Source organism: Diceros bicornis, chromosome 18, assembly GCF_020826845.1.
Source record: "Diceros bicornis minor isolate mBicDic1 chromosome 18, mDicBic1.mat.cur, whole genome shotgun sequence".
NCBI classification, from domain to species: domain Eukaryota; kingdom Metazoa; phylum Chordata; class Mammalia; order Perissodactyla; family Rhinocerotidae; genus Diceros; species Diceros bicornis.
The window spans coordinates 46,863,610-46,887,352 of NC_080757.1; the positions used below are offsets into that span (position 1 = coordinate 46,863,610).

General features: G+C 43.0%; 1 protein-coding gene across 2 annotated transcripts in view; it reads right to left on the reverse strand.

Moving 5' to 3' along the window:
* ERN1 (endoplasmic reticulum to nucleus signaling 1) overlaps positions 1 to 23,743 on the reverse strand; it is an 82,633-nt gene that overhangs the window by 52,347 nt on the left and 6,543 nt on the right. Inside the window, exons 1-2 of one of the 2 annotated variants that reach the window (XM_058561373.1) lie at positions 6,524 to 6,808; positions 5,486 to 5,606 (exon numbers count right to left, since the gene is read on the reverse strand). In XM_058561373.1, coding sequence (XP_058417356.1) covers positions 5,486 to 5,606; positions 6,524 to 6,547 — 145 coding nt within the window. In that variant the 5' untranslated portion in view covers positions 6,548 to 6,808. Of the gene's footprint in view, positions 1 to 5,485; positions 5,607 to 6,523; positions 6,809 to 23,743 lie in introns of those variants that run through there. The other variant, XM_058561372.1, reaches the window with a different exon arrangement.

Here is a 23,743-nt window from a genome sequence, read left to right on the forward strand (position 1 = left end):
TCCCATTAGTCTTTTTAGAGGCTATGTCTGGCAGCAGTGTGAAGGATGAATGGCAGGAAAAGACAGGCAGCAGGGATGGTGGTCAGCAAGCTGCCGCAGTAATCTATGAAGTGGATGTCGAGAGCCTGGCTAAGACACTGGCAAGGGGGACACAGAAGAGGAGTCAGATTTCAGAAACACTTTTTCAGTCTACATGAGGGGACTCGGTGAACAACTAGCAAAGCATCACTCTATTTCCTAGACTGGGTGGACCATGCTGTCAGTCCAGGAGAAAATATGGGAAGACGCACACGGTTAAAAAGGAAAACTCACAGGAGAAGAAGATTTTCTTCAAATTTCAAATAACTAATTTTGTTCTGATCCTTCTCTCATAAGAAATCTCCAATGTTAACCATTCAAGGGACATCTCACGAGTCTGGGCCCACCTGGCATGTTAGAGAGCAGCCATGTTAGCATATTTCTATGATTAGTAAAGAATGGTTCTAAAGTAGACCCAGTCCTTGTGCCTACTATTGCTGGAAAAGAAATGGAAGGGAAGGTGGGTAGGGTTGCTAAAGAATAACCTGCAATTTGATGAAGATTTGAATGTGAAAAATCAGCATTAACTAGTATTTCAAGGTGAGCACAAGAAGCCCTAAAGCAGACCAAAGAAAGTCCTTTCAACTCCACCAAGCCAAAGCACGCTTTTAAAACTAATCTAACACAAAACATGACAGTAACATTCTCAGTTTGCATTTGGGCTGAAAGTGCTGAGACGAAACAGACTCAACCATGTTCATTGGTGAAATTTCAGAGACAGACAGTCATGTTGCTACAGTGACAAAATCACAGCTTAAAAAGATCAGATCTAACATAAAATGTTAGAACTCAAATTAGCTTCTGAAAACAAGTAAAACTAGTTTTCTGTACTTGGTGTAGTTTGCTGCTATGGTGTAAGAAATCTCCATTTCTGGGAACAGCAACACATGTTTGGTTGAGGAACAAAAGCACCTGCCAAAACCACTCTGTGGAAAGAAAAAAAAAACACTCCCAGTTTGTTGACCCCTGAAACAAGTTAGGAAACCATGAAATGAAATAACAGATACATATGCAGAACCCTAGTCTGATGAGTTAAAGGTCTCTGTTTGCATCAGCAAGTTTCTTCCATTTAACTTTGACTTCCCACTGCCACTCAGGCCCAAGCCCACATTCTTCCTTGCCTGGACTGGTGCAGTAGCCTCCGCCTGGTCTCCAGCTTCCTCCTGGCCCCATCAGTTTAGTCTCAACACAGCACCTGTTGATCCTGTAAAGTGGAGGCCAGGTGTCTTAGCTCAGGCTGCCACAACAAAATACCATAGCCTGGGTGGCTTAAACAACAGACATTTATTTCCCACAGTTCTGGAGACTAGAAGTCCAAGCTCAGGGCGTCAGCATGGTTGAGTTCTGGTGAGAGCCTTCTTCTGGCCTGCAGATGGCTGCCTTCTCACTGAGTTCTCACATGGTAGAGAGAGGTCTGGTCTCTTCTTCTTATAAGGCACTAATCCCACGCTCATGACTTCATCTAAACATAATCACCTCCCAAAGACTCCACCTCCAAATACCATCACACTGGGGGATAAGGTTTCAACATATGAATTTTGGGGGGACATGAACATTCAGTCCATAACACCAAGGCATGTCATTCCTCTGCTCAGATTTCTCCAATGGCTTTGAAAAAGCCAACATACCTTAACACCAGCCCCTATGCCATAGCTCTCCAGAGGGCATAGCTCACTAGGCAGTGCTCAGGAAATCTGTGAGGGCATTTCCTGGTGGTCACAGGGAATGGGGGGCAACACAGGCACTAAGTGTGGGGGGCCAGGGACGCTAGGTAGCCCTGTATAGCGGAAGATCGCCCCATATCTGCAGGCTGCTCTGATGTTCTGCCTGACACTCACACAGGCCAAAAACCTTTAATAATTATCGGAGCCTACAACCTAACTGCTTTACATAAAAGCACAAAAGGGGTTTTTGCATAATTTTATACACTGAATCTTCTCGGAATGTGACTCCTGTATAAATCAGGTAAGGATGTACTTTTTTTCTTTGGAATGTTACCAAGAGTTGTTTACCATCTTGGAAATCCGGTCATCAGAGGAATCGTGGTATCCTAGTCTGCACTTTCACCGGTCTGCGTTTTAACAGGCACTGCATTCACTCGTAGGCAGAGCCTCAGTATGATCAGTTTCTGTCCGGGCATGTACATGTTAAATTACATATATGTGATTAAAAATTACTTTCCTATTATTTCAGATTACCAGTTGGGTAATACATTTTTTTCTTTTTAAAACTGTGTGTGTACATTTTTTTCTTTTTAAAACGGTGTGCATATGTAGGTTACTATCTATAAATTTCATTTCAGGACAGTAGTGCGGGCATTTTTATAATAAATATTATGTAAAGGGAGCACTATGTCCCTAACTGACTGGTCCTCGGAGCTCATCTCCTCTCTCCTTCCCCCCCTCTTACTCCCCTCCGCCACTCCAACTTCCATGCTCTTCCTCCAGCAGGCCAAGCACATCCCCACCTTTGCCCCTGCTATGCCTTCTGCCTAAGACTCCCCTGCCTTCCTGAGTCCTTGCTCAAATGATGCCTTCTCAGTGGGGCGGATCCTGTTTAACCCCCACGCCACATCTGGCCTCCCTATTCCACTTCTCTGCTTTATTTTTCTCCATAGAGCTTATCCCCACTGCATAATTTATCTCCTCGTCTGTGTCTCCCCTAGAATGAAAGCTCTGTGAGGGCAAGGATTTTGTTTCCTTCACTCCCACTACCCTCAGTGCCTAGAACAGTATCTGTGAGGTTTTTTTTTTTTTTGGTGAGGAAGATCGGCCCTGCGCTAATATCCGTTGCCAATCATCCACATTTTACTGAGGAAGATTAGCCCTGAGCTAACATCTGCACCCATCCTCCTCCATTTTGTATATGGGATGACGCCACAGCATGGCTTGATGAGCAGTGCCTAGGCCCGCACCCAGGATCCAAACCTGCAAACCCCGGGCCGCTGAAGCAGAGCGCACGAACTCAACCCCTTACATCACCAGGCCAGCCCCTAGAACAGTATCTGGATAGCTTTATAATCTACTTACATATTAATGGTTTAGAAATATCAACTTTGAAATCTTTAGTTATAATTGCAAGATTAAAATTGAAAACTCAGGGTCTCTATACATTACCATCTTTAATCTCTGTAGAAAAATATATATCAAGGCTATTGGTATCCAGGGCTGAATTTAGCTAAAATTAGCCAGTGTATTCTCAGAAAAAACATTGAGACTTAGAACATATTGACTATTGAAATTATTAGACCTTAATCGGATTTCTCTAATTCTTCCCTTAAGTGTCTTTTCACTCCTCCCTGCCCTGCCTATCTAATCAGTTGTTGGATTCTACTGATTTTATTTCTGGCACACCTCTCATCCTTCCCATCTCTTCCCTTCTCCCTGCCCTCCTTTTCAGGTCTGTCTCACCTCTCACTGGCCTTCCTGTCTTCAGTCATCCCACACATTGCTGCTGGATTAATCTGGAAGCAGAGCACCTGTTGAGTCACTCACCTGCTCAATCACGTTAACGGCTCCCAACTTTCTGTTCATTCAAGTACAAGTGCCTCACTGCTACAATATGGCTCAACATCCCCTCTGCCTTCATCCACCTCCATCCCTGAGCTCCTCCCAAATAGGACTTGTCCCTGCACACTAGAACCCGCTGCCTCCTTTGCTCCTTTCCAGGCCTCACTCCCAACCAAAATTCAATCCATCCACCAAGGCTCAGCTCTGCCACCAGAGCCTCACGAAGCCTTTCCTGCCCCCGCAGATGGACATGGGCTCACAGCAGTTCCTAGCACCTCTCTTTGGCAGTTACAACACTCTGCTCTCTGTTGAAGTTCTGTGTACTTGTCATTTCTCCCTACCAGACTGTGGACTCCTTGAGGGCAAGAACGGTCTTTTTCTTCTTTGTGCCCCATAGAGTATCTTTCACAGACTAGGTTCTCTAAACACGTGTTAAATTGAGAAAGAGGCAGATTTTTAAGCTCTAAGTTACAGGAAAGAACAGACTGATTCTTATGTTTGTCTAAGTAACAAACAAGGCAGGACACAGTTTTGCAGGATACAGCCAAGGCTACTTGTAGAAATGAAGACTTGGACAGATCAATTTCAAACAATACATGTAGGGAAAAGCAAAGCGAAGAATGAAGTGACTTGGGGCAGAAATGCCCTGCCTAAGAACACTGAAACTGAGGGACAGCCCCAACATTTAACCATGAAAACATTTATTTCAATCCTCTTGTGACTTGATTTTCATCTTTGGATAAAATCAGAAATTCTGAAACTTAAAGAACTCTGCTTTTATTTTTATTAAAAACATGAAAAGGCTCAAACACGAAGGGGAGACAGTACAGACAACATTCTCGGAGCCTGTAATGCAGTGCCAAAACCTAGCTCTACAGTCTTCTTGTGGCCACTCACTGCTGAGAGAGCTGGTCCTTTTGGTTGCTTAAAGTTCTTGCTGATCCAAGCAGGGCCCAGATACGCAGGGTGGTCTCTGGTCCCCTAGCTGCCATCATCTACAGAAGGGAACTAGGTTTGCTGCTAAATTGACAAGATGATGTGAGACTTTCTGACATATGCCAATATTTTTCCATCTAGAATACTGTTTTGGAACATTTTATTAAGGAAGGAAAAACACTTGCTGTGCTCATGAAAATAATGAGTCACAAATTAGTGACGCAAGAGAACATGCCAGTCAGACCCTAATCTAGGGCCAAATGAGAATTATTACCGGACATAATAATAGACATGACACTGAAAGCCCCAAATCCTGGGATCTGCATGGCATTACCCAGGAATATTACTTCGGAAATGGAATACAATTTCCCAGCTCTAGGACTCCACTTTGCTGTCACCAGGAAGACAAGATCATAAAATGGAAGCATGATGGATTAAATGAGCAACAAGCGCAGTCTTTTACTTCCCTCAGTGTAAAGACCCAATAAAGTGGCTAACTTGGATGAGTGTCAAATCTGACAGCCAGCAATTATTTCAGCCTCTATAAAAACAAATGAGTAATTTGAGGTCAGAGAAGATACCTTCTTGTAATTATGAGGACAAGATTCTAATCATTAGAACTTAAAAAATAAAATCTAATGCAGCATGTCTTCATAAAGACCAAGCAGCCAGAACTATTAATAGAAAAGCCTAGAGCCATTTAAACATGAAATCTGGACAGAAGCAAAAAAAGAAAAAAGGAAAAAAAGATAAAGTGTGACTCTTCAACTGATGCACTTTGTGGATAATCACAATTCCAGCTGTAAACATACCCTTTGAGTATAATTCCCTTTCTTCTCCCTGACTCCATTATCCTTTTTTACTAAATACTATATAACTTTTTTTCTCTTTTTCTGGAATATGTTTCCTCGGAAGCAGCTGAGCCAAATGTCCATGTTAGCCAAGGACCAAATCCAAATTACCTTCTTTTAAAGTCCATTTGATGGAGCCTGTCCTCTTGCTGACAGCATGCAAACTTCCATCGAGGGTTGACACAAACAACAAGGTTTCGGGAAGCGTCACTGTGCTGGGACTTCCAAAAATCTGCAATGAGATGCAGAAGAATCTTCATGGTCAGTATGATTCTTCACCTTGGGCATATACAACCACAGACCCCCCAGCCCCAAAAGTTATCTTTCTAAAATCTGCCATCTCACAGATGAAGAAACTGAGGTTAGAGACCCTAAGTTCTCATCAAGAGCACACGTCCAGACAATAGTTAAGTCAGGAACAGAACCCAGGTTGCCTCCTTCTATCTGAGCAGCAATCCTTCCTGCAGACAGACAGGCTTATGACCTAACATGACAAGGACAGGGATTCTCAAATAATCCCCCAGCAGGCTCCACTGAAACAGAGGGAGAAACGACACTCAGCTTTCTAACTGACTCCCTCCGCTCAGCTATATTTTACTTTCTAAAACCTGGTCATCTTGCAAAACTCCATGATAAAGAAGAATGCCAACACACCCACACACACCCACATACACTTACGAAATCTTTAAAGGCAAAGAATTAGGAGAAAATCTTTCAGCAAAATAGGAAAACCAGCTCTCATTACATAAAGAGTTTATAATAATAAAACACCATGATTTCAAGAGAGCCATGTTATAAAATATATAAAAACCATAACTCAAATTGTTCTTCACTTATAACCAAAATATAATTTAAATCAAAAAAATTGTTCTATTTTACAGAAAATAGCCAAAGGTAGTGAAATTCACTTTCTCATCCACTGTTGGTGGCAACGAAAATTATAAGTTAGTGCAATCTTTCTGCAAAGCATAGAAGTGCTCATATTTTTGATCATGTAATTCCCTTCTATATCCTAAAGAAATAATTTCAGATATGGAAAAAACTCTGTGTACAATGATACTCATTACGTCCCATTTATAAACACAAAAAACTGGAAAGATGCGAACTTCCAATAATATCTAAATGGCTGAAATAAATTATGACACATACACTCAATGGAATATTATGTATCATTAAAACAGCACTTGGAAAAATCTACAATACAGGCGCCGGCCCAGCAGCGTAGTGGTTAAGTTTGCGAGCTCCACTTTGGCGGCCTGGGGTTCGCAGGTTCGGATCCTGGGCGTGGACTGATGCACCGCTTGTCAAGCCATGCTGTGGCAGCGTCCCATATAAAGTAGAGGAAGATGGGCACGGATGTTAGCCTAGGGTCGATCTTCCTCAGCAAAAAGAAGAGGATTGGCAACAGATGTTAGCTCAGGGCTAATTTTCCTCACAAAAAAAAAAACAAACAACTACAATATAGAAAAATGCTTATATACCTTATCACATAAAAAATATAGAATCCAAAATTTAACGTACACTGTGGCTACAATTATACTGGATCTACTTTTTTTGTTCTGCCTGTCCTCTAGCTTTGCTAGGAACCATACCCTCATCCACATAGTTTCCATGGGAGCAGCTGTATGTGTGTGTGTGCACACACGTGTGCACAAGGCACACATGTGCAGGCAATAGCTGGTAAGGTTTCCTAGGACAACACCCTTTTGCGGTATGGGCCCATTTAGCAATGTAACCTTGTAATGAGATTTTCTCTTTCTTTGTCACTATATTGTCCCGCAAATTAGCCGGTTCCTGTGGGTTTTGAATTAAAAACAGGCCAATGCAACTTGCTTATACTACAACAGTTTGAATTTTAGCACAGATGCTATTTTTAAAATATAAGAGTATGGCTGGCTTTTAGCACTAAACATGAAACATTGGGGGGTTCCTTGTGCATGAGAGCCTGACCCCAAAATACCTGGTCACTCTTGGTAAGAGCCATGATGACATCTAGTTAATCCCTTAAAAGGGAAAGCCCAGTGGCTCTCTCCAGGGCAGCCTGAGATGGCATGACAAACACTCCAGTCCCTGCATTCCTTTTCCACGGTGGAGACCCACTGGCAGCGGGGGTGAAGCAGCTGCCAGAACCTTGCTCATCTCATCTCTTGCCTGTGCCTGGCCTGGAAGAGAAGTTCTGCCCTTTACTTTGCCTAGAGCCAGGGCCCACTTACCTGGAATGGGGGAAAACAATAGAAGGCTTTATCCCTGCCTGCTGAGTCTGTTCTCTGCGTAAAGTCTTTAGTCTGAGGAAGAGTCTGCTTTTAATTCTACCTTTCGAACTAGGAAATTAGTCTCAGTAGGACCTGGCTAGGAAAACAGAAGCCTCAAGGGTGGTACCTGCCCTAGCCGGGAATCCAAAAGTCATGTATACCAACTGTTTTGGGGATAGTTACAATTATTTTAGCTCACAGGGTATCCATGGTGACAAGCCTCATCTGGACCTGCTCATACCTGAACCTGAGGAGCACACCTTGCCCACAGCACCCGAGCCTGGAGAACAGTGGCCCTATGACAAGACCACTGTAGCTAAATGAGACTTAGGGCTGTCTTCCATTGAGAAGAGGGGACTGGGTTTGCAGCTTGATGTGGGATGGTTGGATTATGTTGGGGGGGCTGCAATTTGGAGACTGAATAAATGAAAAGGGAAGACGTATGCATACCTGGGGACCAAGAGGTGGGAATCCCTGCTGAACCCCCCTCCATCTGTCAAACAGTCACCCTGGAACAACCATTTTGTATATTAGGTCCTGGGATCACACAAGAATTGGGTTGAATTCTCTGGGTGGCCAAAGTGGTAAGAAGTTAAACTTGGGAGATTTCTGTGAATCTGTTTTCCTCCGTGTAGAATAAGCTGGATGAGAAAGAGAGAGACAAAGACAGAAACAGAGAAAGAAGCCTGAGAAGAAACACAGCTGCAAGATTGGGAGAGCACACCCCAGCTTCCACTATTCCTCAGGCCTATCCAAGTGCCTGTCCTGGGGCTCAGAGACACCCTAGTCTTCACAATCAATTCTCCTCTTTGCTTAAGCTTGTTGGAACTAGGTTTCTGTCACTCACGACTGAAACAGTCCTAATGCGCGCGCACACACACACACACACACACACAGGTATTTAAAAAAATATGGAAAAAAAGATGAAGAAAATATTGCAAAATTATATCAATAGTTTTTTTCTCCTCTATTTTCTAAATGTTCTACAACATGATCATGTAATCCAGAGCCGGCCCCATGGCATAGCGGTTAAGTGCGCACGCTCTGCTGCTAGCGGCCCGGGGTTCAGATCCCGGGCGTGCACCGACGTACCGCTTGTCAGGCCATGCTGTGGCAGCATCCCATATAAAGTGGAAGAGGATGTGCACAGATGTTAGCCCAGGGCCAGTCTTCCTCAGCAAAAAGAGGAAGATTGGCATGGATGTTAGCTCAGGGCTGATCTTCCTCACAAAAAAAAAAAAAACATGATCATGTAATCCGCAATGAATATTTCATAAAACAGAAAGGGGATGGACAAGTTAGCAGGTGGGAGAGAAGCTGGAAGTTAAAGGCGCTTCAGTGAGCTCCTAAGCTCCAGGTGAAGTGCTCTCCATCTCAGGATATTAGGCAACTCAACCACCTTTGATCATTAATATCCTCCAAACAAAAGTTTAGAAACACAGAGGTCTCCCAGTAAGAAAGTGTGCGTCCAACAATAGAAGAATTTTGGTGTTGTTATTAAAGCCTACAGTACAATTATAATGAACTACCCTCAAATATATCTTATCACAGTAGTAATATTAAAAAGGGTTAATATTTACTGCATTTCAGTGCTGATTCACTACTAGCGTGGAACAAAAGCCACCTGCCTTGTCTGAGCATCCTGGAAACCACAAGAAGAGCAATTGTCTATGGTTGGTTAGTGAATCGAAAGAAAACACTAATCACATAACTAACATAGTCTTCTAAAAATCGTAAAAATACCAGGTTTGGCTAGAAGTTGAATTTAGCAGCTGCGAGGGCTAACAGTTTATCACAACGCCTGCGATAACGTCACAAACCCTCTCTCCTCTTTGAAGGCTCTCAACGTTTCAAATCAGAATGCCTGGGGAACCACTTTGAACAGTGTAATCTCTCCTAAGGCAAATTATATTACAGAGCTTCTGGCTCTTTACCTCTGACATTTTTTAAAGCACGAAAATACCTGCCTTCAGATATAGTTGCTAAAACTAAGATGAATTAAATAAGCTTCTAAGGTGCTTGTGCAATAGTGAGCATAGCTGAGAACTATCTGTACTGAACATCTAAAAACACCACTGCACCATAAGGAACTTGCATATTACCTTCACCCAGCCTTTCTAGTTGTCAGTGCTCCTTTTCTCTATGATGGATGAAACAGCAATAATAGGCCCTACAGTTATACACACTAGTTTCCAGAGAGCCTGAAAAAGGGTAAAAAAAAAATGCTGACTCTGCAGATCTACTCAAAAAAAAAAAAAAAAAATCTGACTCTGCAGATCTACTTCAAGTTGACTACCTGGAATCTGACTCATTTTTCACACTAGTGGGACAAATACTCCTGGCTTCGATGGTGACTTCTAAGACGTAATCACAGTAACACTGTAGAGGGTGAGAATGGTGGTGATGGGTAATCTAGTCTAGCCTAAAACTAGACAATCCATTAGCTGACTAGTCCTCATGAAAGTCTGACCCCGACAAAACAACACACGAGGTGACCTCAGGAAAACAATTCTGGAAATACCCAGCCTGAGGACTCTACAGCCTGGTAACTCAGAGCAGGTGATGCTGGGGAAATGGCTGCTGGTGAAAACAGCTTATTGCACTTAGGCTGATTCAGTGTTCAAACAGCCCTCACTGCAGCCCTGCTCAGCCAGTCTCCCTCTCACGAAAACAAATGCAACTCTGGGGCTGGATCCTCATGTTCAATGTTCTGATGATAAAGCAAGGTTTCACAAAGTCCAGCATCTACACCATTTCATGAGACACGTCACTCACTTTGCCTTTACTACAAAGACATGGAAGCAACTACCAACTGCTCATATAGAGATGATTAAAAGGTAAGTTGCCAACAATTTCATTCTCTAATATTCTAAACTCAGCTAATTATTAGTTGCGCTTGCATTAATTAACTCAACTCATATTTCAGCTAAGAAAAAAATCTTTTCTAAAACGAGTTCTGAAATAACTTTGCTTAGAAAAAGTCCTCAGTCAAGAGAATGATGAACACACGAGACAGGCATGTGTTTAAGCAGCACAAAAACAAATGAAACAGCCTTTAACAAAACCTCACCAATTTCTGAACTAGTACTTGGGACTAGACAGGCGAGGAGGCAGCTCACCAGGGGTTGGAGAACAACCAGCAAAGCCTCGGGGCTTGGTTTCAGCCGCCTCCTCTATCGCTGCAGTGGCTGCTCATTTCCACTCACCTCTGCCCCTTGAGGAAGAGCAGCAGAGAAGCTCCCTGCAAGCTCCTCTGAGATTCAGAACACAGGAAAGCCCACTGCTCCTCACCAGGGTTTCAGAATGCTGCATTTTCCAAAGAAATACAATTTTTAAATTTCAGACACACATTGCAAGAAATAGTCCACAGATTAACTGACTACTTAATAACAATGGTCAGAAATAATAAGGTTAATAAGAATAGCACAGACTTTTCAGCTCAAGGTCAGTGGGAAGAAGTGGTGCCATGCACACACGTCTCATACCCAGTTTCCAAAGTCATCTACACTTGATGAGTACAGTGGTATCGGTTCCATTTACAAAACTGGCAAATCTAACCCCCACAAAAAAGGCACACACAAACACCCACCCACCCACACACACACACACACACACACACACAGGACCCCCCACTGTGAAGAAGCGAGCCATACACTTGTCAGGTGGCATAACATCGATCAAGTCTAACCCGATCGTACATCTCTCAAAGTTAAACTGATATGGCAACACTGTAGTGCTAGTTTAGTAGGATAACTAAAAACAATGAAAATAGTTAAAATTTAAAAAAATTCTGTTATTAGCCAGATTATCGTATTCTAATATTATTATAAATACTGTGATCTGTTGGAGTGGAGGTAGGAAGGGCAGAAGATTCACAGAAAAGATTTTTCTTTTAGGAGTAACACACTGATTTCCAGGATTTGTTTAGAGGCTGTTTTTTTGTTTTACTAATTTTTCCTCAATGTTGACTGAATTACTGTTATACTGCATAATCCTAACTTTAGTTTTATTTATTTAAGGTTAAGAAAACCATTCCTCCAAACTAACAATACTTGTATAACTCGAGCAAGGACACTGGCATGTTTCCAAAAGCGTATCATTACACAATATAGTGTGTACCTAAATTCCTGGAACCTCCAACCTGCCATCAACAACCAGTCTGCTTTCTGCAGTGCAGGGGCTCCTTGCCAGGGCTCAAATCCACTGGACGGCTGACCACAGCAGTAAAGCAAAGGTAAAGTGACTTAGGAGTTCATCTTGCCTGGTTAATGAATACCCCTTATGGTATTACAGGTAAGGCTTAAAACATATGCAAGTGAGGGAAGGATTCATAGGAAAGATTTCCAAGGTATTTTGTTTTACTACTTAGAACACACAAAATCTTGAGAACAATTACAGCTGCATGTCACCAAGTATAGAATAATAGATTTCAAATGGATTAGAATGTGCTAAGGAATCAGAACTTATTATTATTAACCTCAGCAATAATGCTGGGAGGTGAGAAGGGTATTCTCTGCGGGCGATGTACCAATGCCAAAGGACCTAAAAGGGGAGGAAAGACAAGACTGCATGTGTGCACGCGTGGATGTGGTGAGAGAGGTGGAGTCTGATGGATAAGAAAGCAGAGGTGAGGGATAATGGCATATAGATTGCATTATTCTGTTGGCTATAAGTAGCTGAAAGCCACAGATGAATGAGCTGATTTTAAGAGATATTGGTAAGACACTTTCTGGCCTGCCATAATGGGACACACACACACACACACACACACAAAAGCACCTCAAGTCAACCTGTGCAGTAACATGTCAATTCAGCAGGAAGTACCTCAAAATAGTATTCTGTAACACAGTCCCTTGGCAAACACTAAATGATATTCTAAAAAAGGACATCTGTGTCTACAATTCTGCTATTTGCAGCAGTATTATGTACTGCAGACTATAAACTCCAGCAAAGCCTGGCTATCTGCAATTCTGGTTGCTTTACAGAAGTACCCAGTAGAGTACTGTCATTCTAATGCCATTTGATCACAGGAAAGAAGACTGTGCTCAATGAGGCCAAAAAACTATCAAGAATTCACCAAAGCAGCCTAAGATCGAAGTCAGCGCCCAGTCAATGCCAGCACACTCCACTACATAAAGATCTCTTGTTGAAAAATACAGCCCACATGAATACAAGCCTCACACTGATCCAGGAGAGTGGGCTAACCTAGCAGCTCCCACGGGCCTCCCTCCAAAGGCTTCTTATGTAAGGGCCTGATGAGACAGATATAACCCTGCTCCCCAACCCTCACCTCTCTTCCACATCTAATCCAACAGGAAAGTACTCATCTCCAAATAAGGAGACTTCTATAGAGCCATCTGCACAGCGACACAAAACTCACTGTGTTTAGTCTCCTGTCTACTGAATTGGGACGAAGACTAAGAACAGATTTAAAACACTAGTGATATTAGACATTTCTTATTTAATTGTGCCTATGTTTTAACAATTTCAGTCTACTACAGAATCATTCCAAATCCTGTTATACTTCGTTTACCTGCGTATAGGTCAGTAATAATCCATCAAGCATATAGTTCCTTCTAACCAGCCTATCAGCTGTGTTTCCTGATATTAAGTCAATAAAGGTAACCATGACATTCGCTTTGGATGGGAGTCAAGTGTCTGGCTGGGATGCAGCAAAGGGCAAGGCCTAACTGAAGAGCACTGTGTGGTTTCCAAACTAAGCAACTGAGAGAATTAAACTAGTATTTGTGGCAATTCTTGCGTATGGTGTAATTAACCACCACCCAAGACAGTTACAATTCTTCGGTTTAGGCCACCCCTTTAATGGATCTGATAAAAGGTTCCTCATAAGATCACTTTATTCCTGAGTGCAAAGGTATGCTAATTTCACAACAGGTGAATATATTCCCTCCCCTCCCCAACTGGTTTTGGGGCCCCAGGCTAAGCATCTAAGTTCAAGCAGCTGGCAGTTCCGTTTGTCTTCATGGTCCCCCTGCCATCAACTTATATTGACACCACAGGAGGAGGAAACACATTTGGGCATGAAAGGTGCTAAGTGAAATCCTTTATTACACCATGGTCAAGGGAACAAGCCCTTGTTCTTAGGATGCTATCAAATGCTAAGGTCCCTAAGCATTTTATAGATACGAAAACTAAAACCCAAGCTTTCACAATCATTTAGTGGTTGAGATTTAGAATGGAAGTATCGCCACTATTATTTTGCTGTCTTCACTAAAGGGAAATAGCAGCAACTTAGATCTTATAAAAATTGAGAAACCTATTAGGTTCACTTTCCTTAAGGGAGCAGCATCGTAAACAAACTAAACTAATAAAGGTCTGACTTACACCATAAATTCATAAGGGAACTACCAGCCTTACAAAAAGCGAGATTTGATCCATTTGAGTATGTATATTCATCTGCAGTTAAACCTATTATTAGGAAGTCCTCATATGAAAATCCCAAGGAAAGAAAAGACTCAATTAGATAACCAAATTTTTCGGTCCTGATAATAGCAACGAATCTGCTGTCAATTTTGCTCTTTACACTTGGTTAGAGATTTCTTTTCGGGGAAAGGGAACAGGAGTCAAGTAGAAAGTGGATAAATGCTCTAGTTAAATAAAAATTATCTACAAACAACTGAATTTACAACATAATTGCCAGCTACACTTGCCAGATGTTGCCAAGCTTTAATGATTGAAGTTAATGCTGTGAAATCTAGTTGAGATACTTGACCAGACTGACTTCCCTTAGTCAGAATCCCCATTGTCTGAAAGACATTTGATTATCCACTTCCCTACTGGCCCGTCCACAATACCACCTTCCCCTCTCCAATTAGCGGGATAGTCACTCAAGTCCATACGGCTCCAGACAACACAAATCAAACAGTAGGGACTGTTTATGGCTTCTGGGTACATGTAATTTTAGAGATGAAAAGGGCTAAAGAGATTATCCAACCCTCTCATTTCACAGGAGAGGAAATCAAGGCTCAGAGAGGTGAAGTGACCTGCCTAAGGCACCACAGACAGTTAACCGTAGACACAGGATTGGAGGCAAGGTCTCTGCCTCCCCATCTAGTCCTTTGCCCACTACACCACACTATAATTTCACTACTTTAAATCATGGCTCTCTGAGAACTATAAGCTTAAATTACTCCAGGCCTGCAGCTCCCCTTTGAGTCCTGCTGGGAGATCAGTACTCTGCTCTGATATGGGGGTAGGGTCTTTTGGATGAGACCAAAATGTAATTTGTAGATTCTACACAGACACCCAATATACCAAAAGCAGTACAAATTATACAGGTGGGGTCTTTAAAAAACGTTCTGGATAAAAATTCCTCAGATCCCACTGGGGATCTAAGTGGGTGGGGAATAACACCACGAAAAGTCAAAGCTCATAGCCTTAGCCACCATAAAAATATTACTGCAAAACACATTTATCCAGTCCAGTTCTAATGGTTTTAAAAAAATGTTCTTTGATGATGATGATGATGATGATGATGATGATGATGATGATGATGATACAGTAGCCGTCACCAATTCCTTTGATGAAGCAAGTCATTCTTTTAATGCCAGTGCCAAGGAAACACACATTGTTGATTAGCACACGACAACTCCTTTGAACAGCAAGGACTATTTTAATGACCAAACATACACTGATGAGCCTTACACAGTAAGGCTTCACTTAGTAGGAATAAGATGCTAACAAAAAAGAAAGGAAACACAGATCTCAATATTGACTTTTCCATGTGATAAAAATTTTATGTCACCAGATTTCCATAATTTCAGCATAGGTTTCTATTTGCTAGGCTCCTCTGAGAGGCATATGTAAATATCTCTATGCAATTCTCACACATTTGGACAGAGACAGGAAAGCAGAAGAAAGTGCTTGGAAGACTGTGTTGGCACAACCAAATCTACAGAGTTGTGCAAAATCTGAAGACTGAGAAACGAGCAAAGAAAGAGGACTGGCCAAGATGTAACAACGCTGCTTCCTCCAGCCTATCGAGTGGCAGGCAGGAAACAGAAGCAGAACAGAATTACCAACAAGGAGATACCAAGTTTTCGGGTTCAAGGAGGAAGCCTTTCTAGACACCAAGAAGAACAGAACTCCCTCCTGAGAAAGGAAAAATAGCTGTCCAGGGCAGGGATGGGAGAGGGGACATGCTTTTATAGGACACACTCTGCTGCCAACAGGCTCCATTTTCCCAGGGATCTCTCTTCCTAAAGTAACCATCCTGGTCAGGTTTCTGCCTCGTCTGGAGGTCATCCAATCTTACTGCGAATTTCTCCAGGTCAGAAAGGTGGCTTACATGGGCATCCGAATTATGGGGCAAAGCTTCCAAATCTGTTTTTTCCTATGAAAACTGAGAAACAGCAACATCTCTTTAAATGCTAAGCAAGCAAAATAAATATTAAGAATTTTGAAGACAAGAGTTATGCAAATATTAGGGAAGATCCTTTGGAAGATCATTTTATTAAAGAAATTGATGCTAGCCAAAGATACCATCAGAAAGTAAACAAAACTCAAAAACCTGATTATCTACTCTGTCTCAAACCTCAATGCTCTCCTCCATTTCTTACCCTCATGGGCAGACAGCAATAATAAAATAGCTGATGCTGACAATCGGGAAAAATTAAGAAAAGGTTAAAATGTTGGTTTGTGGTGTTTAAGAAGAAAGAAGAATATAGCTGCTGAAAAGATTTTCACCAAATAGCACTACATTTCAAGTTCTGGGATTGTATTTGAATTACCTGGAAACTCACTTATGTAGTACCCCTCATTTTCTGATGATGCTGAAATATTTGTTAAGCCTCAGTGTAGTGCCTGGGCAGTATAATGTGCTTGTCAAAAGGGCAGACTCTGGAGTCAGACACCCTGGGCAGTCACTTACCTCCGTGTGCCTTGGTTTTCTCACCTGTAAAATGGGGGAATAATAATAATACCTACTTCAAAGGGTTGCTGGGAGATTTAAATGAGTTAATATACACAAAGCTCTCAGGAGAGTGCCTAGGATACAGTAAGCACCATGTAAGTGTCAGTTATGAGGATGATGATGAATCAAGAACTGTGCAGCACGCTAGGATCTAATCACAACAGAGATCTGATTCCTGCCCTGTGGGGCTTACAGTCTAATAACGGACCATAGTAGTCAAATAATCACACAACAGAATGACAAACTGCAGTAAGTGCTACGAAAGAGACATACAAAGAACCATGAGAGCATAACAGGAGAAGCCAATCTAGTCTTGTGCTGGGAGGCGTGGGATCACAGCGTCAAAGAAGGTTTTCCTGAAGGAGTGACATTTGAGTTAAGATCTATATAAGAAGGTGGGAAGGAAGGGAAGAACTTTCTGGGCAGAGGGAACAGCCAGTGCAAAGGCCCTGAGACTGAAGATAATTCACTGTGTTTGAGGACCTAGGGAGCCAGTGCTGCTGGAGAGAGAAAGCAGCGGGGGAATGAGGAAGCAGGCAGAAGCCCAAGTGTGCGCTCATCCAGAGCAGGCCACAAAAAGCAGAATCTCCTTTACATGTCTGATCTGTTACCTATATAGCCTGCAGGATGGTGTGTGCTGTTCATGTTGGTGTAAAGCAAATCTAGAGGGAAAAAAACGCTCTTCTAAGGTGAAGCGTTTGGTCTACCAAACACAACCTGTGTTCACACCCCAAGTGAGCCTTCTCTGGTGTTTAATTTATACTAATGTTAGACTAATGTCGCTTAGCTGGCTTACAGCTGAGTTTGAGCATAACACACCAAAACTGCATGGGAGAGTTTAATAAGGCTGTTTTTGTGATGCAATGTGGCCTACAGAACAAACTCTAATGCAAGATCTCTTGCTTTCTGAGGCCCCTCGTCTGAGGGACTTCTCTGGCCAGCCACCAAGCATGGGATCAGAAAAGCTCCTCGGGAGGCCCAAGGAGTGAAACATGCCCCCGCCTCTCTTTTACTCTCCCTGGTGCTCCATCTCCGCAGTACCTGCAGTCAGTTCCAGGGCTATTTTTGCTACAATGGGAGGAACTCTTGGGGGTACCAACCTCATAGAGCAGGGTAAGTCACCAGATCACTGTGGTCTCAGTGCTCAAGTAGGTTGGCAAGGATATGACAGCTTGATCAATCTCTTCCAGGCACTCCCTGTTTCCCACTGCCTGTTGGCTGACTCTCCTAGTCCAAATTACCTGCTAGTTCACTTATTTCAACCCCACCCCCAGGCTGGACTCTCTTTTTTATCCTACAGATATACAGAAAGAAGGATCCTGTTTTGTATAAGGCACTGGAGCCCCAAGGTCTATAAAACTCTTGCCTTCAAGGAGTTTACCATCTAAATTAAATAGTGCAATACAAGGAAAAAGACGGCAGGTTCCACAACTGTGCCTCCTGAAGGCTGACCTGGCAACGTGCCCAGGCCCTGCCCAGAGCAACTCCCTAAAATTCTGAGCCCACACTTTCCCACTCAGGCCTCCTTCTCACTCCTTGACCTATCCTGTGTTCATGTAACTCCAAAGCCTGTTGTTTTTGTTTTGTTTTGTTTTTTGTGAGGAAGATCAGCCCTGAACTAACATCCATACCAATCCTCCTCTTTTTTTGCTGAGAAAGACTGGCCCTGGGCTAACATCGTGCCCACCTTCCTCCACTTTATATGGGACGCCTGCCACAGCATGGCCTGACAAGCGGTGCATCGGTGCACACCGGGGATCTGAACCCGGGCCACCAGCAGCGGAGCACATGCACTTAACCGCTACACCACGGGGCCAGCCCCCTAAAGCCTGTTAATCATCCTCTCAAAACTCCAAGTTACAAAAACCCAAAGTTCCTCAGGTATCCCCACGAGCCTGGCACATGCTCAACAGATGTTTTTTGAGTGAACAAAGCTTAAAGAAAATGAAATGGGGCACAAGGATATGTGTTCTGGTTCAGGCTCTGGGCAAATAATTAAATTTCTCTGGGCATCAGTTTCTAATTGTGTAAAGTGAGAAGACTGCGATGGATGATGCCTTTTAGCTCGGAAGTACGACGACCCATGACTTAGCAGGGCCTCATCTTTCCTCGGGCTTTACTGTAGATTCTTCCAGCCCTAACCAATCAAAACATGCCCAAAACCCACCAGGAATTGGAGAGAATCTAGATGTCTTGATGCCTTTGAATACAGTCATTCCCCAGTCCTGGTCTTGCAACATCCCGGTATCTCCACTTATCTCGAAATATTGCAACATTGGAAATTAGTAATAATCTGATTCACTTTAAGGTTCAGGGTGGGGAAAAGAAATACCATAGAAATCAACTAATGTTATGTGGAAGGAAATGGGTGACTCCCAAGTACACACACATGCTATAGACTCTAAACCCAGCCATCTCCTAAACTGAAAGGGAGATCTCTATTCTTCTCCAAACCACAAATCAGATAAGTGACTGAACTTTACCCAGGCACTGAAAGCCCCAGAGACTTCTAAGTACTGAACCATCATATCAAGATGACTTCAGGTTGGTTTTAGAAGCAACTGTGGTTTGGTTCCCTGACAGTCAAGTACCAAAACTACAGATAAACTTGTTCTTAATTTCTCTGTGTAAAGGAAACCGTTTTCTTTTTTGCAAAAGCAGACCACAGCAAGAGGAAAATGAACCCTAACAGACTACAGGATGAGGTCACTGGATTGTTCATAGAAAGATGATGCCTTTGAGGTCAGAGATTCCCCGAACCTGGCTTTACATCTTTCTTGCAGTATTTGCATTTATCTGGAGATCTTATAAACACTTCTATAAGGGAAAAAAACTATTTAATTTTGTTTGTAAAAAATGTATATACAGCACATGTGTATTTCAGAGCAGAACCATCACAAAAATCAAAGAACTGCTGGCTCTGCCCAAGTCATGGGGGTTTTTGAGGTTTCCTTGACAGAACTGTAAACTTTCTTGTTATATTATCATCAAAAATTGACAACAGTTACACTCAATACCTCACATTCGCTCAGGATTTTCAAACATACGTGAGCTGTCATCACCAGTCCTCCAGAAGATTAGATGAGACACAAATTGCAGTGCAGATCTGTATATTAATCCCAACACTCAGTGATGCGAGGCCACTCGGAGCAGGTCTAGAACACAGTGGTCAGGGAAGGCCCCACACTTCAACTGGGCCCTACAGGACAGGTGAGCGATATCTTAAGAAACCACAGCCCACTGTTGTGGCAACTTCCAGCCCTCCATCTCCCTTACTCTGCTCTGCATTTTCTTTCTTTCCACAGAATTTTATCACCTTCTCACTTGCTATTTGTCATGCTATTGTTTCTGGTCTGTCTCTGCCAAGCAGATGTAAGTTTCATGAGGGCAAAGTCTTTGTTCGGTTCATTAATGTGTTCCAAGCACCTCAAACAGTACTTGGCGTATAATAGGTACCCAATAAAACTGGTGAATGAATGGATGGATGAACAGATGGAAACCCTGACATTCAGGAGGGAGGAAGCTGGGAGGCTCAAAGCAAAGCAGCCGCCCCCCCTCCCCTGCCCCCACTGTCTTCAACCCCCCAGGTGAGAGTAAATGTGAAGCTGTATAGCTGGGTGACTAGTTACTTTAACCTAAATGGTGTTCCTCATTTGGGAAGACCTTTAGAAATAGGCCCATTCATGAGATTTTCTAGTTCCATGGCCTTGTTTTATGCATGAGAAAACAGAAGGGAATCAACTCATTTGTCCCCAGTCTCCCAGCCAGTCAGTACCAAACCCCTCAACTCCCCACTTCCACTCACTGAAAAGAATACATTTTTATCGTATGGGTCAAAACACGTATGAAAACAAAAAACTGTGACTATAAACTACATTTCAAAACAGGTAAAATGATAAACTATGCCTCTCTCTCTCCTTGAGGAGTGCAGACCCGGAGCTGCCACTTGAGATTTCCTTTCAGCATTAAGTTCGGTGGGGAAGCACAGCCCTGGTCCTGGAGTTTCCTGAACTCTGTCAGGTCAGATGCCCGGCCCCGTTCAGAGGCTGTCTTCAAAGAGGGACCTCCCAATTCTACCAACATTTGTCAACATTGGTCCAGCCCAGTCAAGGTGACACTTAGAAGTGAGTTTCCTCTTGTTTCTAAACCAGCTATTAGGATTCTTTGAGTAACAACTGAAGTTAGTCCAGTTGCTGAGACAGCTAACTGGCCCTCTCCTGCAGTCAACAGTCAGGCCTTTCCACCTGTGCACCTGCTGTAAAAACCCTTCGGATATGCAGCTCTCACATGAAAAAGGGAAGGAGAGTGTCACAAACCTTTGTGTACTCTCCTACTATTTGCTTCCAACATACACATTCTCACCCTCATAGGAAGGTTCCTTTTGTTTATATGCTTCATTCTTGTACTTTAACCATCAACTTACTCCTTCCACAAATTTCTTCCATCCTACTCCCCTTAGCTACTTCACTCTGGCTACAGAAGGCTCTTTTAAAACTCAGAGGATGATTTACCCACCAGGGTACTGTGACGGAACCTGGACAACAGTACCGTTTTGATTCCTTTGGCCTCTTGATATACGGAAAAGGCAAAAATAAAAAGTAAGCGTAAGTGTAACTTTAAATAATTCTAAACATCTTATAATTCAATAACTAAGTGTATTTGAATGCAAGGCCAGTTATCAGTTAAAGCTGTTTTTTAAAAAACCAATTCAGTAGTTAGTACTCAAAGAAAAAATATCCATCTGTATGGAATTAACGTGCTCTTTAAAAGTTGGGCAATCTAGTATATGAGAAAAAACATAATGCTAGTTCTGCTGCTAACTAGCAGAATGTATTAATCCTCACTTCTCTACAAAAGGAGCCAAAAGCTGTCTCTAGTCTGGCCCAGTGCTCTGTGATATTACAGTGCTCAAGCAGACACATTTGCTCTGTCCAGGATTAAGGTACAGGAATTACGATGGCCTCAACCTGGCTGCACATTAGAGTCACCTGGGGCTTAAATTTTTTTTTTAATAAAGAAAGGATGCCAGCCTCCACGCCCAGAGATTCTGATTTCATTCACCTGGGGTGGGGCCTGGGCAGAGAGTTTTTAAAAAGCTCCCCAAGTGACTCCAGGTGACTAATTCAGCTAGGGTTGAGAAGCACTGCCTCAAGTCACACATTCCTAGCTGCAGCTGTGGCCCTCTGTACAGATGTTTCTCTCACTTGTAGAGGCCCCTCAGGAGTCACAGGCCGTTTGCTTTAAGAGAAAAGAGGTCTAATTTAGTCTGGTCAACAAACTGCTCTGACCCATTTGGAGATCAATGACAATTCAGGTTCTAGGGATTTGACAGCCCTGTTCAGAAAATGTATGAAAAAATTCGGTTTCCATGACAAACACTCCTGCAGCCTAGACAAATAATTATTCCCTCATCCAAAATAGAGGGGGGAAATAATCCACTAGAGAAAAGGGTGGTGTTGAATTATAAGCATAAATTAGTCTACTAACTAGGGAAATCATGTTTAATATATAAGAGGACAACCCTGGATCAAGGTTCATTTTTTAATAGTGAAACATCATGCTGATTGAAAAATGAAACTGACTTGGAATAATCACAAACCATTTATCTCCTGGGGTTTGGCAATGGAAAAATTATTCTCATGATTGATATGAGGAGCCCATCAAGAGGGCACCACACACTATGGGTCATGTCCACCCATGCAAGTATCCTGGAAGCCCCTCTCATTCTGTAAAAAGAAATACTACTGATGAGATCCCATTAAAGAATATAGATTACAGCTAAAGAAACATCTTCCTCTCCCCACAAAAAATCCACAACCCACTTGCCTGATGATAAAACAGCTCCCTGTTTTATTGGTCTTAACGAGACTCAAAAGGAATTCAATCAATATTTGCTGAGTGGCCACTACAGTGGGTATGGCCAACTCACCGTGCTAAATGCCACAGAGGATACAGATAAGCAAGACAGGGTCCCTGCCCTCTAGGATACACCAGCAAGAGGAGTGCGACACTCCCCACCCAGGGCACCTTCCTGGCCCCTCTTCTCTCCCTCATTACACTCTCCTGAGACCCACCTAAGCTAACCCAAGTCCCTCCATTGCGGTCCAAGGGCCAAGACCACTCTCTCTCCTGTCATCACAGACCAGCTTCCTGGTGCCAGAACTGTTTGGGAGGTGGGGCCCTCTGCAAAGGGAAAACCCCAGGCTCAGCCTGATAATTAGTGAATTCTATCTTTTCAGGATTCCTTGCTAAAGGCTGTGACTGTACAACAGAAGAGCAACTTTGGTTAAAGGCTTCTAAGACATGAACTTTCAGTTTCGCTATTTCAGAAACATTTCTGGGCGAGATCTTACTGAAAAACATGCACCTGCTTGGATATTATTAGACCTCGAGGAAAGAAACGACCTTAACCTGTGAATTAGGTTTAAGGACCTCTTAATCTCCACTCTCTCATGATCATGATCGCTGGCTCCAGAGTTGAAAACGGTCAATCTCCCTGATGGAGATTCTCAGGTGAAGGCAGCGTTTCCATCTCAAAGCTGCATCTTCCTACGACTGAAACAAAGAGTAAGAGGCCAAGACCCCTGTGGGAAGAACAAGAGCATGATCTGGGCATTTTCCTGAAGCTTACAAGAAAGTCTACTTTCTTCTCTTCTCGGTGCTTCTCAGGTCCCATCCCTCATTGCAACATGGCTTGGTCACCTCCTCAGGGTGTGACTGGGGTAGCTGGACTGATTTGTTCTAACAATGCACCAGAACATAAGCACTGCAGGGGCTGCTCTTCAAAGGGAAGCAGGAGGATAAGGTTCAAGGCTCAGTTCCGCCACTGACGCATGACCTTGGACAGGTCACCAGCCCTCTCTGACCTCAGCTTCCTCATCTGTCTGCCCTGGGGAACAGAGCAGGGCAGTGATTATTCAACTTGGGAAAGGAAGGTGATGCCTGAGAGAGGGTGGATATACCCCAAACACCACCCTCTGAGGTTCTGATGTGCCCCCACTATTACTGATGGTCGCACATGCTATTCCTTATGTGCAGGCGGGGTGGGGAAGATGCTGAGACTCTTAGGACTAGACCAGCAAGACCTCTTCCAGCAGTCTGCAAGACTGATTCTAGTTACCTTGGGGGGATATACACTCATTCGTATATGCTCCCATTGCTCACAATATTTCTGGAATTTTTTTG